The following is a 16,943-nucleotide window of genomic DNA, read 5'->3' on the forward strand; positions in this document are numbered from 1 at the left end:
CCCTCTTCATGAACACCTGTTTATTAGGCTTCCTTGAGCTGGATCATTTTGTGACTTAACAGCAGCAGTCCTTTAATAATCTCTTATTGTTTCTCTTTTAAGTACATTTTCTTAGTTTTCCGTTATATTGCACTGACAAACATCTGGGACATAGGAAAAAAGGATACTTCCAATAATTAGATTAACTTTTAGAATTGAAACAGTCTTGAGCAGAGGATAGTTTATTTATCAAAGCTAGAAATATCAATTACTACTCATTCCCTCCATTCTTACCTCCCTCAACTGTGATTTTGGGTGTTCAGTTTACCTAAGAGCTGGATTTTCACCAAGTGTTGAAGTGTTCACCATGCTCACTTCAGCATCCAAAATCACAGATATTCAGTGGTATTGATGGGAAAAAAAAAAAAAAATCACATGCTCTGCATATACAACTGGAGAGGAAGAAAAACATCACTAAGAAAGTGGACATGTTTTCCATACCTTAAATCTAAAGAATATATGAGAAGTTACTATTTTCAATGTTTTTATTCAAACCAATATACAAACATTTGAAGATGTACAAAAATAAAAGGACACTTTCTACATCTTGAAAAAGCAGATTGAGCTTAATTCTATATGTGCACTGCATTGTGGGAAATCCTAATCAGCAGACAGTTTGCTGTTCTCTTGAGAGCATTTTATGATAAATCCTCTCTCCCAAAGGGAGAGTATTCTAAGTGTAAGCCACACTTAAAACTACAAATAAAACTTCAAAAAATCTAACACTCTAAACATCCCTGATCAGATTAAAGAAACCCAACATTTCTCACAGTTAATAACCATGATAACATATTTCCCTAATGACTTTAGAACAAACTACATGCTGATGAATAGTTTGCAATTTAAGCTTTCTGTAGTTTGTTGATACATAACTTGGGTAACATAGCTGGACTTGGTTTTTTAACTTATTTTCAGAAACTCAAAAAAGCAACTATAGCTTTGTTGATAACATTCTTCCTCTCCTTCCTCCAAAGTTTTAACTCTTCAAGTAAAAATGTATCTGCAAATAAGAATAAAAAGCAGAAGAGGTCTGAATCCAAAATAATTGGGTTTTTTTTTAACATCGTCTGTCAATGTAATAGGAACTGAAACGATCACCTGCTCAATATCACATTGTACTAATGAATGTAGTAGAAGCATCATCACAGTGACACTGTTTTGAACCACCCTGTAATGTATATATTTTTTTAACTAATGAACTTTTGCTCAGTGATATTGGTCAAATTATTTCAAGCAGTATCGTTTATCTCAATGTTCTATCATTCTATCTGCTTTGACATTTGGTCAAAACACTGTTTTCATGTCATGGTCTGGCAATAGATGTTTTTTGGAACTGCAGCAATGCAAGGATAGGTGAGGCAAAGCTTGTGGCAAGAGGTAGCTGCTTAAACTGACATTACTGGAAAATGACATCTTTGGGGAACACAAGCCCTTCTTTAGGTCTCATAAACACTGCAGGAAGTTTTGAAGTTGAAAACAGTGGCTCCATTTACAATAATGTGCAGTCCCTAAAAACAAAGCAACCTGATAGTTGTTCAAACAAGGCTCCTGAGAAATAAGTTCTCTCCAATCTTTCTCTTTGTTATTCCTTCAGTATTCCTTTGTATTCCTCATACACATCACATAACAGGAAGTTGTGTTGCAAGAGAACAGTTAATGTTTACTTATATGGTGTTCAGAACAGTCACCTAAGCCATTTTCCTCTAGCTGCTACCTGTAACAAACTAGAAATATTTACCTAGCCCTTTTGTGGTGAGGGATCTCATTAACTTTGCTATGATATGAACATAGGCTGAATACAGGTTTTATAAGAGCATCCTGCCTGCAGCACACTTAACTACACAAGCTTTCAATTTTATTGCTTCTACAACTGTCTCTTCCCTCTGCCTGAAAAATCCAATCATCTGTAGAGAAAACACTAATATCACAGCAATGATGGTTAATTCTTTAAAAATAACTAGTTCAGTATGAGTGGACTGGATGATCTCTCGAGGTCCCTTCCAATCGTTAAGATTCTATGACAAAGCCATTCTTCGCAATGTTTTGTATTCAGGTCATCTTGACTGAAAAAAATCATTACTCTCTACTTGTGTACAAAACACATGTACACTGTTTAAGTTTATCCAGCAAATTTTCATAGAATGGTAGGGTTGGAAGGGACCTTTAGAGATCATCTAGCCCAACCTCCCTGCAGAAGCAGGTCAATCTAGATCAGGTCGCATATGAATATGTCCAGGGGTGTCTTGAAGACATCCAAGGAAGGAGACTCCACAATCCCTCTTAACTCCTGCTGTCTTCAAACATTTTAAGATTGCCCTGTGAGTTCATTTTGGTAGCAACATATTATATATATATATATTTTTAAACTTGGTAAATACTCATTTTATACTCAGAAGAGCAACTTATTTTTTGAAAAAGATCCTGAGCAAATTTTTCAGCCCTTATGTCACACGCTTAAAATCGTATGTAAAATACTGTTAGCACTGGTAACATCAGGACATTCTCCAGGTACTTCACACTACTGGTTAAGATTAAATGACAGTACTAAAGAATATTTGAAGTTTACTGTAGCCTTCTTTTTCTTGCTAAGGCATGAGAGCACATCTCTTTGCAATAAAACTGCCTATGTTAGGCAACGAAAGAACAAGAAAAGCAAGAGAAAACTCTGCAACATTTAACACGAGAATCATACTTGGAAAAATGGCTGAATTGCAATTTGTAGGTACAATGCAGCTACACTTTCAGGAAGCCTTGTCTGTCTACTCATCTACTTCCTGTAAGGAAGCTTCATACAGACCTACTGTGAAACTACAACCAGCAAGTACAGTAACTGATAGCCAGGATCAACATAAACCAAAAACTTTCTAATGTTTAGAAAACACTTCACTTTTTAAAAGGTGGGAAGACACACAATCTATGTTATGGAACAGCAAGTGAGAATTTGAGAGGTAGTCTAACTGTTTATTTGACTGGGAGAGGTAGAGCCAGTTGACAAATCAAAAGCTAAGGCCAGTCAAAATGATAATTATTCCAAGTTTTTTAAGATTAAAAAAACCCCCACTTACCCTGATACTGCTTATGTCACCAGGGATTCAGTTATCTTGCTTGTGTTTTCTCACTTCTACATAAGTAAAGTTGTTACAAGATACCCATTTCGGGAGAGAATGCTTGCAGAAATACCTAGGACAACAGCTTAACTATTTTGCCAGCTGTCAACCAATTCAACTAATTTACATATCTTGTGACTATGAAGGTTAGCAAAGTTAAATGCCTTTACTTTTTTGGCAGGTTGGTATAACTATAAAAACAAATACATACCAAAGGCTAGAAAGCAAGTTAAGTCTTAAGTTCCATAGAGTTTACCTAGATAAAATTCTCCATGCAATTTCTTCCCACAGGAAAAAAGATCAATTATTTCAGAGATGAAAGATGAGACCTATCAGTCATACAGTCAACAGCTATTAAAAACCTTGTATCTTAAGACATTTGAGTATAGAATTATACATAATGCTCCCTTGGATTGATGTAGACTCTTCCAGGTACTGAGTTTTGAGGGTATCTGCTGCTCCAATTTTTGTAGTACGACTGTTGATAAACAGGATACATATGCTGAAGACCTTCTTGATCTTGTGGCTCTTCAGCCTCACATGTAAGTTGTCTTCCATTCACAGCTTTCTAAACACACACAAAAAGTAATCAGCTTCACAGTTAATGTACAGAACCTGCAATTCTTATTCTTTTTAAAGCTTTAAGCAAAATCAAAAGTGTCTGATCTACAGAACAGTCTACAAATCAAGAAAGATGAACTTAAAAACTCCAATCCCTAACAGACATTCAACAGTAGTTAGTAACTACTCAATAGCCTAAATCTTGCCTTTCAAAGGAAGTTATAATTTGAAGCTGAATAAGTCTAAAAAGCAAAACACAAACTATAAAGAAGTCTGTCAGCAGTAAGAATTGTAGAATCATTTGAGTCCAGCCACTAACCTAACACTGCCAAGCCCACCACTAAACCATGTCCCTCAGCAGTTCATCTGTCTTTACTATGTCCAGGTATGGTGGCTCTACCACTTCCCTGAGCAGTGTTCCAGTGTCTAGCAACCTTCCCAGTGAAGATTTTCCTAATATCAAATCTAAATCTTCCCTGGCACAACTTCAAGCCATTCCCTCTTGTGCTATCATTTGTTACTTGAGTGAGGAGACCAAGATCACATCACTGGAACTTCCTTTCACATGTGCTTGTAGAGAGTGATTAAGTCTTCTCTGAGCCTCTTTTTCTTCAGGCTAAATAATCCCCGTTCCCACAGATACTCCTCATAAGATGTATTCCTTAGGCCCTTCACATCCTTAATTGGATGGAGGTTGCTCCCTTCTGGACATGCTTCAGCACCTCAATGCCTTTCTTGTAGTGAAGGGCCTGAAATTGAAGGCAGTACTTGAGGTGTGGCCTCACCAGCACTGAGTATTGGATGACATCCACTTCCACGGGCCACAGTATTTCTGATACAAGTCAGGATACCACTGGCCTTCTTGGCCACCTGGGCACACTGATAGATCATGTCCAACTGCTGATCAACCCCCTCATGTCTTTTTCTGTCAAGCAGCTTTCCAGCCACACATCCTCAAGCCTGTAGCATTGCATGATTCCTGTGACTCAAATGCAGGACCTAGCACTTGACCTTGTTAAACCTCATAGAACTGGCCTTGTCCCATCACTCCAGCCTGTCTGGGTCTCTCAAGCAGATCTACCTTCCTGCCCAGCTTGGTGTCATCTGCAGACTTACTGAGGATTCATTCAATCCCCTCATCCGGGTCATTGATAAAGACATTAAACAGAACAGGCTCCAGCACCAAGCCCTGGGGAACATCACTGGTGACCAGCCACCAACTGAACTTAACTCCATTCACCACCACTCTCTGGGCCTGGCCATCGAATCAGTTTTCCACCCAACACAGAGTAGGTCCATTGAAGACATGGGCATCCAGTTTCTCCAGGAGGATGTTGTGGGAGACTGTGTGAAAGGCTTTAGTAAAGTCCAGGTAGATAACCATCCACAGACTTGCCCTCATCCTGTGCTTTGTCATTGTATCAAATTAGATTTCAAAGCTCTAGTGTATATGTATTTAAATTAGTCAGCAAAATTATCTAGGGAATAAAGGATAATAAAATGAGATCGACTCTTTACACTTCACGGATAGCAACCTTTCACATTCACCAATTATTGACTAGGATGGACAGCTTCTTTGCTCTTCATGAAAAACATGTTTACAAGTTTATTTTAAGGAACAAGATGAAATTGAAGTTTCAACCAGGAATTCAAGCCACATCATTTACCATGTGCTGCAAGTTTCCAGCATCTTTCTCTCTGTACTGGTTTTGCAAAGGAAATTGTTCTTTCTGAAAGAAGAAAAGTTACAGTGGAAACAAGTCAAAATTCAGTATTTCAGAACAGGCTTGGTTTATATGAAAACGTAGTCATCACAAAATACACTCTTCCTTGTGAAGTATCTTAACTGATTACCATTTAGAATATTTCTTACAAGGTAATCTCTGGCAGAAAAAAAGATGTTATTACAATGTATTAGGTGTTATTTATACATATTTTAATTTAAGCATAAGTATATTTAAGAAATGTTAAAATTAACTCCCCATTTGAATATGATATTGATTTCAGATAAGCCACAGGTTAAAGTAAAATTCAAAATTAGTTACATAGTATTAAACTTTCATAGGCACCATATGGTTAAGTGCCGAATCTGATACTTTCCAAGAGTATTTAACTGAAAGCTACTACAAGTAGAAGGGCTAATCACCACACCAAAGGAGTTCACTTCTGTAATAGGGTTAATTATCAGAACAGAATAGAAACAATGTACAGTTCATAATGCATCTACTCCAACTAAGAATAGCTGAATATAGGTTCTTCACTACTTAAGTCTAATAGGTCACTGTTTTCAACATCTGCCCACATACACGAAGTTACCAAGTACTTTCATGCAATTAATAGTTGCAGCACTGATCATCTTATATACACATCTTGAAAATCCAAAGTAAGTTAGAATTCAGACTAAGCAAATGAACCTAGGTCTGCAACTGTCTCATTGATTTTTCCTCTAACCAACCAAAGCACAAAACAAGAGCAGAGCTATCCTTAAGAAGACACGCAATACAAGAACCTTCCAAACAGACCAAACCCAATTAACCTTTTAATAAAACCATTAATTAAAATGTAACGTGAAATTTTGTGTGGTTTTTTTATACCTACCTCTAATTTGATTATATCTAAGAGGGAAAGTTCTAACAATTTCAGGCTGTCATGCTTCCTTCCCCTTCTGGGATCCATATAATGAATACATTGTGCATTTTACAGAGGAGCACACTTCAATTCCTATTTTCTAATCCCAAGGAACTTAGTTCTTTGTTAGGCATTTGCAGTTTTTAACTGTACCAAAAGTGGTCTAGTGTATCTAAAAGCTGCACTTCTCTTAACACCTTAGCTTTAAAAAACAAAACCTGTACTGCAACTATACATTTGAATCTTTGCAAAGAAGGTATGTTTTTCCACAAAGACTTAACAGCTGTAAGTAGTTGACTTCCTACAACTGAGCCAGCTCACTGTCAGAGGGGACAGTTTTGATCTTGATCACTTTTTCATTGTTTAAATCTTTTTAGGATGTAACTACTAAAAATCCTGTCAATGTTTGTTTTTTCACAGTTGCCCTAGTGCCTAACGGCCCTGTGGGGAAAAAACAGAACCATAACTACCTGTGCCATTCTTGACTTTCAGATAAATGAGACATTACAGACTAGGTCTTTTTTCACCCTCCTGTTCAGTAGGGGGAAAAAAAAAAAAAAGACCAAAGTCTCATTCAAGACAAACAGAAACAAATCTTTTCCTGAATATTAAATGTCTGAAAACACTTTTCTGTTAAAACTGCAATGTACAGATGTCTGCATGTGTTGATCTAATACTGTAGTAGATTGAAACACTTATGAAAATATCAAGAGCCAATATAATCCTCAAAAACACTTCAGAAATAACACTTTCTTTCCTTAGAGTTTAATAAGAGCTATACTATATAGATTATGAATATCTTTCATACAAGGAAAGGCTGCAAGAACTGGGGCTGTTTAGTCTAGAAAAGAGGAGACTGAGGGGAGATCTTATTAATATTTACAAATATCTAAATGGTGGGTGTCAGGAGGTTGGGATATCCCTTTTTTTCTATAGTAGCTAGCAACAGGACAAGGGGTAATGGGATGAAGGTGGAACACAAAAAGTTCCACTTAAATATAAGAAAAAAATATTTCACCGTAAGGGTGATGGAGCAGTGGCACAGGCTGCCCAGAGGGCTTGTGGAGTCTCCTTCCTTGGAGGTTTTCAAGACCCATCTGGACATGTTCCCATGTGACCTGATCTAGGTGAACCTGCTTCTGCAGAGGGGTTGGACTAGATGATCTCTAAAGGTCCTTTCCAATCCCTACCATTCTATGATTATAATGTCAGATACTTAAAGAAGATTCAAAACCTCCCTGCCTTTTCAACATGTTTTTGTCACCATTATCATGGAGTAACTTTGTTAATGATACAGGCTACTTCCAAACATGCAGTTAATCATCAAATGCCTTAGTTAAAGGATGGCTAATTTTAATCATACTAAGCAACATCATCTAAGAATTAAGGCTTTAGACATAGGTTACATCATCACTCATAATTATTTCCTCTATGCCACACTTCTCTAGTAGTATATAGGCACAACAGGCTACAGAAATATCTTTTGCACAACTACACACTTGTTTATAATTCCTGCTTCTCCCAACAGCACTACAGTGGTAGCAACAAAGTAGTTAAAAGTTGCTGGTCTTAAGAGCCCAAATCCACCAATCTCAAGTACTGTTTCACATTTTTCTTTGCCTTCACTTCCTTCTCTTCCACATTTGTTATTTGTCTCAAATTTTGAAGCAATTTGGAGTTAACTTTTAACATGATCTGCAAATTCATTGTGAAAAAAGATGTCTACTTTCATCACTCCAAGTCCTTTTTCAGTGTTTTCACAAGTCTATTCTTTCAAAGTTTTATTTGCAATGTTTTCTGTCTTGTAATCACATAAAAAAGGGTTTTTTCACCACCCTTAAAGTCATACTGCTTATGCTCCTCAAGTGTTAGAATGCAATCTTTAGATCAATTCAGAGAATATGTGATTCACTGCTTCGCAGGAGTTGTTGCTCTTGCAAACCTGAGATAAGAGCATGAATTCACCACATGTGGGGAACATGAAGCCTGACATCACCAAAGGCTAATGTTCTGTGTGCAAAAAAATCTGTTTTCTTTAGAATTGCTACTAACAGTATATGCAGACATGATTTAGATAAACACTGGAAACCTGAACAGGAAATTCCAGTGAGTCCATTTATTCTATTCAAATTAGGGACAAAGGAAATAATCTCACATAGTTTGAGAAAAGCCAACGCCCTTGCTACAAAGGGAGTTGCATCTTCTGCTGTCATGGACCAAGTAAATGACAATCAAAATTATTAGGTTCTGTCAAAGAAAACTGGTTGCTGAGATACAGTATTTCTATGCAATATATCTAGGGTTTTGTGATTTGATACTTAAAATAGTTTGCATTGTCTTGCCATTACATTTTATAGAATCATTTAAGATGAACAAGTTAATCGTGAACCTAACACTGCCATATCTACCACTACACCATAACTGTAAGTGCAACTATTTCATACCTTTTGAATACCTCTAGGGATGGTGACTCAAGCACTTCCCTAGGCAGCCCATTCCAATGCTTCATAATGACAAACGTTACCAAGAATTTATTATTTAATAATCATAAATATTAAAAATAAAATGCTTGATCTTGCAGAGCTTCATAAAAACATTGAATTTTACTCTCAACATGCTCCTAATCAGTCTTTTAAAAGTCTAAAGCAGTTATCTCACCATCATCTTCGTATTGCACTTCTACATCCCTTCCAATTTAGAAATTCCGTTACAACAGCGTCCACTGATAAAAAAAAACATTGTGCCTCATTTCAGTCCCTATCCGGTTAACTTTCCCCCCCTTCCCATTGTAAGACGCTTCATCAATACAGATCAGTTTATCTATTCACATATTGTGCTTCCTCCAATTCAATTCAATCTTGTTTGCCTAAACGGCTTTTCAATCTAAGGCAAATTATAACAATAATGCTTCCTTTTTCATCAAGGAGGAGATATTCCGACCTGCATTAAGACCATTAGAAAGAGAACTAGAAGAACACAAGAGAGCCATAATATATAAATGAAACAATATTATGCTAGGTTTAAGAGTACTGTGGGCGATCTCTTCAAATTTGATACAGAAATACTGTTAGTATTCAGTAAATGGTGTTATAGTCTTTTCAATATGCTAATACAATTTCACCATCTTTCCCATTTTGAATAGGAATACAAATGCTGCTATTGAATAGTCTAAGTGTTTAGTATGGTTGCTTTGCCAAGTATGTGAGGTATTCTTACAGGTTGCATCTGAAGTCAGTCTTCTCATGGCTAGAATTACCTATGGGGCTATATTTCCGTCCTTCACTTACTTCTGTTGCTACATAAGTGACCTATTAATTTCTGAATGTTTCAAGAACTCTGAACCTTTCAAGAACTCTGAACATTCACAGATTGCACTGTACAAAAAACCATTTTTTCTTTCCTTCAGAAACGTTCGTCAAGCTAGATATAACTTCAGTTCTTTCGCAATGTCAAAGACTGTCCATCTCAGTCATGTTCCTAGGCAAGTAAAGTTTTGCTTCTTAGTGATATATCCTTTGAAATACACCAAAACTAACTCTAACAACTCCAATGATTGCCTGAATTAATGGCCCCTTTCCCAATCCTTTTATAAATTCTATACAACAGAAGAATTCTTCCAAGCCACTGGAATTCTTATGTTGCTCAGATTCCTCTTGATCCACCTCAAAACTCAGTTGTCAAGTAGAGATGTTTCTCTCACCAAGGACGTAATCTTCAGGGTACTCACTGTTCTTTCATGTTACATGAAAAAAATAGTACTGAGTATCAGAATAGCATTTGTGTAACCAATTATTAAAGAACACCAGACAAAAAGCAATAGCTTTGTTCCTAAAAAAGTTGAAGATAAATCTATAGTCTTCACAGTAAATAAAACTATTTACCCTGCAACTTTCCCTTTGTTCCACTTAATAGTCCTATGTTTTAGACTTCTGCCTCACACTTTTAGGGCCATAAGTGAAACAGTTGTTCTCAATTCTGTAGTGATTCACATGAACAGTTAAATTGGTATCTACTAGCACAGAGATATTATGAATACCCAATTACACAGTACTTTTACATACATGTAGCTTATTATTTAACATTAGGTCCTGAACGCTAACGCGTAATTAGAGCTTCTAAGTCTGAAGGAGTAACTGAAAGAAAATGGCTATGCAGTATCGTCAAATGTCTACAATGTCACCCTTCATTTTAATACAAACACCCATCTACTCAGATAAGGGTAAAAATCTAGCTAAATACTGACTGCTGGGACACAAACAGGAGATTTTTAAGCTTATTTTTTTGGCATCTGGAATACTCCAAAAAAAGCTACTGTGCATGATTTGAACAGTAATCATACAAATGATTGAAAAGTCTGCACATTACATATAACAACTGACCAGACCGAGTTTAAATTGAATCAGTCTACTTACAATCCTCAGTTACAGTATGCAGAACATACCATTTACATTAATTCTCCATTAACTTCCCTTTGCACCTTTGTGCAGCCAATCATTTCCATTCAGACTGACCGTGTTCATCTATTGTTATTGACAACTCAATGACACTTCACCTATAGTTCTTTTTGGTGTAACCAGAAGCTTACATTTGAACTACCTAGAGAGATTTGCCAGACTTCTTATTTATGACAAGACAATGCAATTCAAACAGCATTTGGAACATCAATTACATAGCTAGTACAGACTTACAGTTAGAAAAGACAAGACACTGTGACAAGCTGCTAACTTGCCGCTTTTACCTCTTTCCAGCTACTGAAGTGTCGGCTTAACCAATCACTTCTTAGCTACAGCTAGTATTTTGACACTTATTTCTACTAGATAAAGGAGCAGCTCTTGCCTTAAGCATAACAGAAAGTACGCGTTAATTATAGTTAGTATCAGCTGGGAACACTGAGTCTCCAGCTCTTTTCAGTTTTGGAGTTACACCAAAAGAGAAAAAAAACCAAACAGGTATACAAACAATGATATGCCAACAGCCATTATTTTTAAATGAAGTGTAGTTAACACCTAGTCTGAAAAAAACCTAGAGTTTCTCTCCTCTCTTTCGCAAAACAACTTAAAACTGTATCCAGATTGAGTGAAGTGAGTACTCAATTCGGTTTGTTTAGGGTCTTTATTTATAAAATATATTTAGATAAAACATGCTATATGTTAAACAAAGACTACATACAGTTAGCTTCACCTTTTCTTAGTTCTTAAGTATTCACTAACAGAAGTCACAGTAAGTTAAATCAAGAAAGAATTCAAAGACATTAAAGATCCAAAGGGGAAAGCTGTTAAGGTATACACTTTATAAGTAGCCCTGTAAAAGATAAACAATTGCATTTCCCTTTGTTGTCATTTTGATATCTAGCACCACTACAGATGCACAAGTAACACAATAGCCAATATCTTCTGATTCCATAAAGGAAATCTTCTACCATAATACTTAAAGCATAGGAACGTACTAACAGAAACACAGTTCATTAATACTGTTGCATTTGTTGAGTATTGTACTGACACAGGAACTAGTACATAGTGGATAGTACAACATATCCAACCCAAGCACAGAAAAGCATTGCTTCTTCTGTGTCATCTTAGTGTCAATACCACCTTCAAGGTCTGAAGACAAATATCTATCATGCTTTTTTGCCAGCTAAATGTTTTATATCTTAGTACTGTAAAAATCAGGCTGTTACTAAAAGTAGCAATGGATCTCAGAAGTTTCTTGCTTCATTCACAACAATATTGGTAAGTTTTACTCAATGTAGTATTTGTAATAAATTTATTACAAATTTGTAATAAAAACCACAATATTCCTTTCATGTATTACTTCACTAAGAGGAAAGCTTTTATCAGCAACTCATATTTAGTGAGCTTTAGTGACCAATCACACTAAGAAAACGTACAAGAGTATTTTCATTGTTACTGAGAACTCCGTCAAAACGCATCCTGAAGGTGGTGAAACTTTTATTTCCTCAGAGTAACCCTTTATTGGAAAAAAGCTTTCTATGTGTCCTTAAAGCTACAGAAGTAGACCAGAGAACTGGAACAACAGTAGTTGTTAGAAACAAATACTTGCCTTCATAAACAAATTCAGCACATCAATGATTAGAATCATATTCTTTAAATGAAGTACTGAAGATGGAACAAAAATCCCATTAAGAGCAATTAAAATCTAATTCCCACTAATACTGATAGGTGGTTTAAGTTTTCTTCACTGTAAGCAGAAACCTAAAAACCAAGCCAACTAATTTAATATATATTCCTCCCCCCCCAAAAAAAAAACCAATCCCACACTTTAGGGGCTATAGTTAGAATTTACAGTTTTCATGAGTGTTCTCCATGTTGTTAACGGAAACTATCACCTATGAACAAGTCCCTTCTGTGCTGCCTAGTGAAAAAGAAGCCTTCTGACATTATCTGGAGTTTCACAAGCAGTTTAATCCAGTACAAAGCCATGCAGTAGCTAAGAAGGGCAATCCTAGCTTTCTTTGCTCCTCCTTTAACTGTCTCATCTGCTAGAATTAGCTTTCCAGTATTTCACCTCTATGATTCGGTTGCATCAGACAACACCCCAGCACTAAATGCGGGTAATGAGCTTCACTGCCTATTGCTGTCTTATTTTGAAAGCACTACTTTACATCACATGAAACTACTCCTGAAAGTGTACCAAAAAAAAAAAAAAAAATCACTTGTCACAGAATTGGTACAGAATCTTTGTTGCTGACAAATTCAAGAAACTTAGACTAAAATTAACATAACGGAAAGTTAACATTTTTCCTACCTCAATTTAAGATGCATATAACCACTTACCTGAAGCATGGCTTCTTTCTGTGGTACAGAAAGTGCTCTCTCCTCACATGAGGATGGTTTGTGAGTGGGTGGAAGATCAATCCTGTAGTAAAGGGAGAATAAGACATGCCATCTTTGAGAAGTTCAACTGAAGGGCTAGATATTTATTTTTAGCTGCCAAATCATTCAACACTCAACACGGGGGACACACACCTTTCAGTCAATACATAAATGAAATACTGTAATGCTAAAACATCCATCACTGGCAATAATGCAGTCATTCACTTATGAACATCACCTATAATTTGTTATTTATCCTGTAAGATCTGAAGGAGACTGAACTTCCCCCACACTCAACTAAATAAGATTAGGGACTACTAGTATCTGTGATCATTTCCAGGTTTATGAGATACTGCTGGAGTAATGTTTACTACTATAGCCTTTCTTGAAGTCTTTGAGAAACAGTCTATTATTATATGTAAGACTTCTCTGTTGTAACGTTCCTGGTGAAAGTGAACGATTATAGAAGAATTAAAGTGTCTAAGAATTCTTACAAATATGATTCAGCTATAGAATTAGATTAACAAACAAGAAAACGGTATTTCTAACCACATTAGAAAATTGCATATTTGTAAGAGAGCAACTTGTGCTGCTAGTTGAAGACATTTAAATACGGCAACTTATTTTATGCTAAACACTAAGTTATTTTATTCTAATCCTCATGAAGTGTACACACACATCAGACATTTTTATTTCTCTTTCAGTTTAAGTGTTAACTGTATGTGCCACGTGTGAAAAGATTTGTATTTACAGACATTCTAAGCCATCATTGCTTTTTATGCATGTTCCAAACGGGCTAGACAACATCCACTTGAACTGACAACAGTCTTTCAAACTTCATTTGCTTGTTTTTGTTTGACTACATTGGATGCTTAAAAAAGGAAACCACATGTCTGTGCCAGACACTTGAAGAAACCACCAACATTCCAGAAAGCACATTAAGTCAGCAATTTCTAAGCACATGTCTGAGTGCTTGCTTCATTTTTCACATATACAGGCTAAATCTTAGTGGACCTTCACTTCTGCAAAGCATGGTCATTTTGCTCTCAGGTTAGACCTACAGTTACAGCAAACCAGTAGTCTGTGGCATCAATCAAGATGGATACCTCTCCTGCCTTCCAGTTCAAACTGGAAGCATTTTTCAAAAAACAACTTCTAAAGAGATAAATAATTATATTACATCTGAAGTAATACTTAGCTGCTTCATTTATTTTTTTCAGAAAGGTGATTTTATATTTGTCTATTCTGAAAATACAGCTCTGAAATTATGACAGTTGAACAGTTGCTAAGGAAACTCAGAAATTTAAGTTCCTGCACAGAACAAATGCTTTCTGCATATGGCTTGCAATTAAAAAAACAAATCCAAACAAACCAAAGCATACTCACACTTTGTCCAGATAGGGTGGCCTTTTCTTCCTTGGAGTCAGCAGCACTGTTACAAAGATGGTAATAATAAAAAGTGCAAGGACTGCTCCAATCACAGCCCCTGCTACAGCAACAGAAGATGTCTGCTTATATGGCACATCTGCAATGTGATAGCATAGATTACACCTTTAAGAAGCTCACATACTTTCAACACTCAGATAAACTACTTCTGTGCAGCTCTGAGAAACGTTTCTTTCTTTCATGACCCAACAGAAAGCCTTATCCTGCACTACTACTACTGCAGTATTGGCTCCCAATTAAAAAACTGGTTCACTTGAGAGAGCTCAACCATTAATATGACTTAAAAAATTTTGCTAGCTACTTTTAATGAATACTAGCTGCATGCTTTTATTTCAAGATGAAGTTAAAGAATACACACTTTGTACTTAAACGAGCAAGTAGGGTGTTAATTCAAAAAGCTAGATAACTATGGTTTTATTACCAATCTTTCTTTCAAGTCACTGAAGTCTACAGAAAGGAAAAAGGCAACAAGTCAGGGAGAAGAGTATACTACTAGGATCAACGAACAAATTGACTAATACTTTGCTTACACTTACAAAAGCAATCCCTAAGACTCTCTATCACCTCTAGGACGTAACACTTCAAGCTAAAAGAAACAGTTGTTTTCATAAATAAATTTTTTAACAAGAAGGCAGTAAAGACATTTGGATGTTTTTTAAAAAACATTTTTCTTTTAATCTCAGCATTGTCAAACCCAATGTTTAACAGCTCTAATACTGAATTAACACATTTGTCACTCTTCACAGGTCACCCCTTTCACTATGCTAGGAATTCAATGTTTTAAAACTCATGAAATTGTGAAGTATGCTAACTTTAACTCAGCATCATCAATCTGTTTCTAACTCGCACAAACAGATTTTTTTTTTTTTTAAATCAAGAAGTTGCACAATTGGAGTAATTCACGTTAGCTTCACTAAAACTTTAACCTGTAAATATAGGTAGCATGTAGAAATAATACTCTGATCCAAACTGATTACTGGATCAGAAAGGTAACAGCAAAGGAGTTTAAAATTAAGGCAGCCCTATACTTCTAACAGATCTCTAACACAGTTTACCTAATCTGTTTACCTGCAGAAATAATAATATGCTACATTTCTCCAAGTACCACATAACTATGCTTTACTTAAATCTCTGTCCAGACCAAATTTTAAGACTCTCTTGACTTATATAGTCTATTCACAAGTCAAAACCCCCAAACAATATGCAACTTGGTTTTTTCTATTATTCATAACTCTAATGTTCTTTTGCTTGTATGTTGGCAACCTGGACAAAACAGTCTTCTCATCCCTCATTTTGGAAAAAAAATCCAACCAACCACACACCAAAAAAACCCCCCAAACCAAATCAACCTTACTTTCAATCTGACAAAAAGATTCCAGACCACTCACTTCACGTGAAAAACTTGATAGCACTACTCTTGTGGGATCAACTCATGCAGATACGTTTAAGTAGCTTGAATTAAACTGAAGTAAGCATATTTTATGACAAACTTGAGGGATAAAGAAAATTATTAATAATTTGTAGGAAGCTAATTCACTCCACAAGACTAATGTAACATAACACCTTCAGTGATCGTTTTTCTGTTTTACAAAACAGATTTTCTTTAGGCATGAACTCAATTTGTCTGTCATATACTAGCCTATATATCCAAGAACTGTAATTCTCACTTTCTCATGAAGAATGAGCACATGAATCAGTTTCTCTCAACCACTGCATTTTAATTATCTTAAATTTACAATAGGTACTTTCTTCTTTAAGTGAGTTGCAGGTAACTAATATATTGCAGGTAACCATTACGTCCAGAAGATGCTTTGATCTTGTGATTACATCAGAAGAGTTTCTTGACTGTTTCGTACCGTACTAACTTTACAGTGTCTTTTTTTTTCCTGTTAAATTCTGCTATAATGTTGAAAGATTATGAAGTACTATACTTCTATTGAAAGTTCAGTCACTCCCATTCTGGGTGAGATGACAATAGTCACCCATTTACTTCTGGACACCAGGAAAAACGGTCAATATCCCAGCAAGTGTACCAGTGTTTAAGAACTGAAGCGCAATTACCACAGGAATTACTTTTCTGAATTGCTTTGGCAAAAAAGTAGGCACAAAAATTCTAACAGTCTAACCAGATAAATCATAAGAAACCCAGACTCTCATGCCAAACTGAACAAGCCAGAAAGTACTTAAGATGCATGGTGCCAGCTACACATCATTTTAACCACCAGCTGGTCAGAAGGACATGGGAACTGATTCACTTGAAGAAATAGGCTTCAAGCAGAACAACTGACAAAAAAAAGAAATTAGAACATGTCATTTTTTAGAAGAATGT

At 36.0% G+C, this 16,943-nt stretch overlaps 1 protein-coding gene across 1 annotated transcript in view; it reads right to left on the reverse strand.

Moving 5' to 3' along the window:
* Window positions 1-508: 508 nt before the first annotated feature.
* Window positions 509-16,943, reverse strand: part of NECTIN3 (nectin cell adhesion molecule 3) — a 66,909-nt gene continuing 50,474 nt past the window's right edge. The window contains exons 6-9 of the mRNA XM_062003524.1: window positions 14,555-14,693; window positions 13,130-13,211; window positions 5,375-5,437; window positions 509-3,714 (exon numbers count right to left, since the gene is read on the reverse strand). Coding sequence (XP_061859508.1) covers window positions 3,538-3,714; window positions 5,375-5,437; window positions 13,130-13,211; window positions 14,555-14,693 — 461 coding nt within the window. The 3' untranslated portion in view covers window positions 509-3,537. The remainder of the gene's footprint in view (window positions 3,715-5,374; window positions 5,438-13,129; window positions 13,212-14,554; window positions 14,694-16,943) is intronic.

The sequence above is a fragment of the Colius striatus genome, chromosome 1 (assembly GCF_028858725.1).
Source record: "Colius striatus isolate bColStr4 chromosome 1, bColStr4.1.hap1, whole genome shotgun sequence".
NCBI lineage: Eukaryota > Metazoa > Chordata > Aves > Coliiformes > Coliidae > Colius > Colius striatus.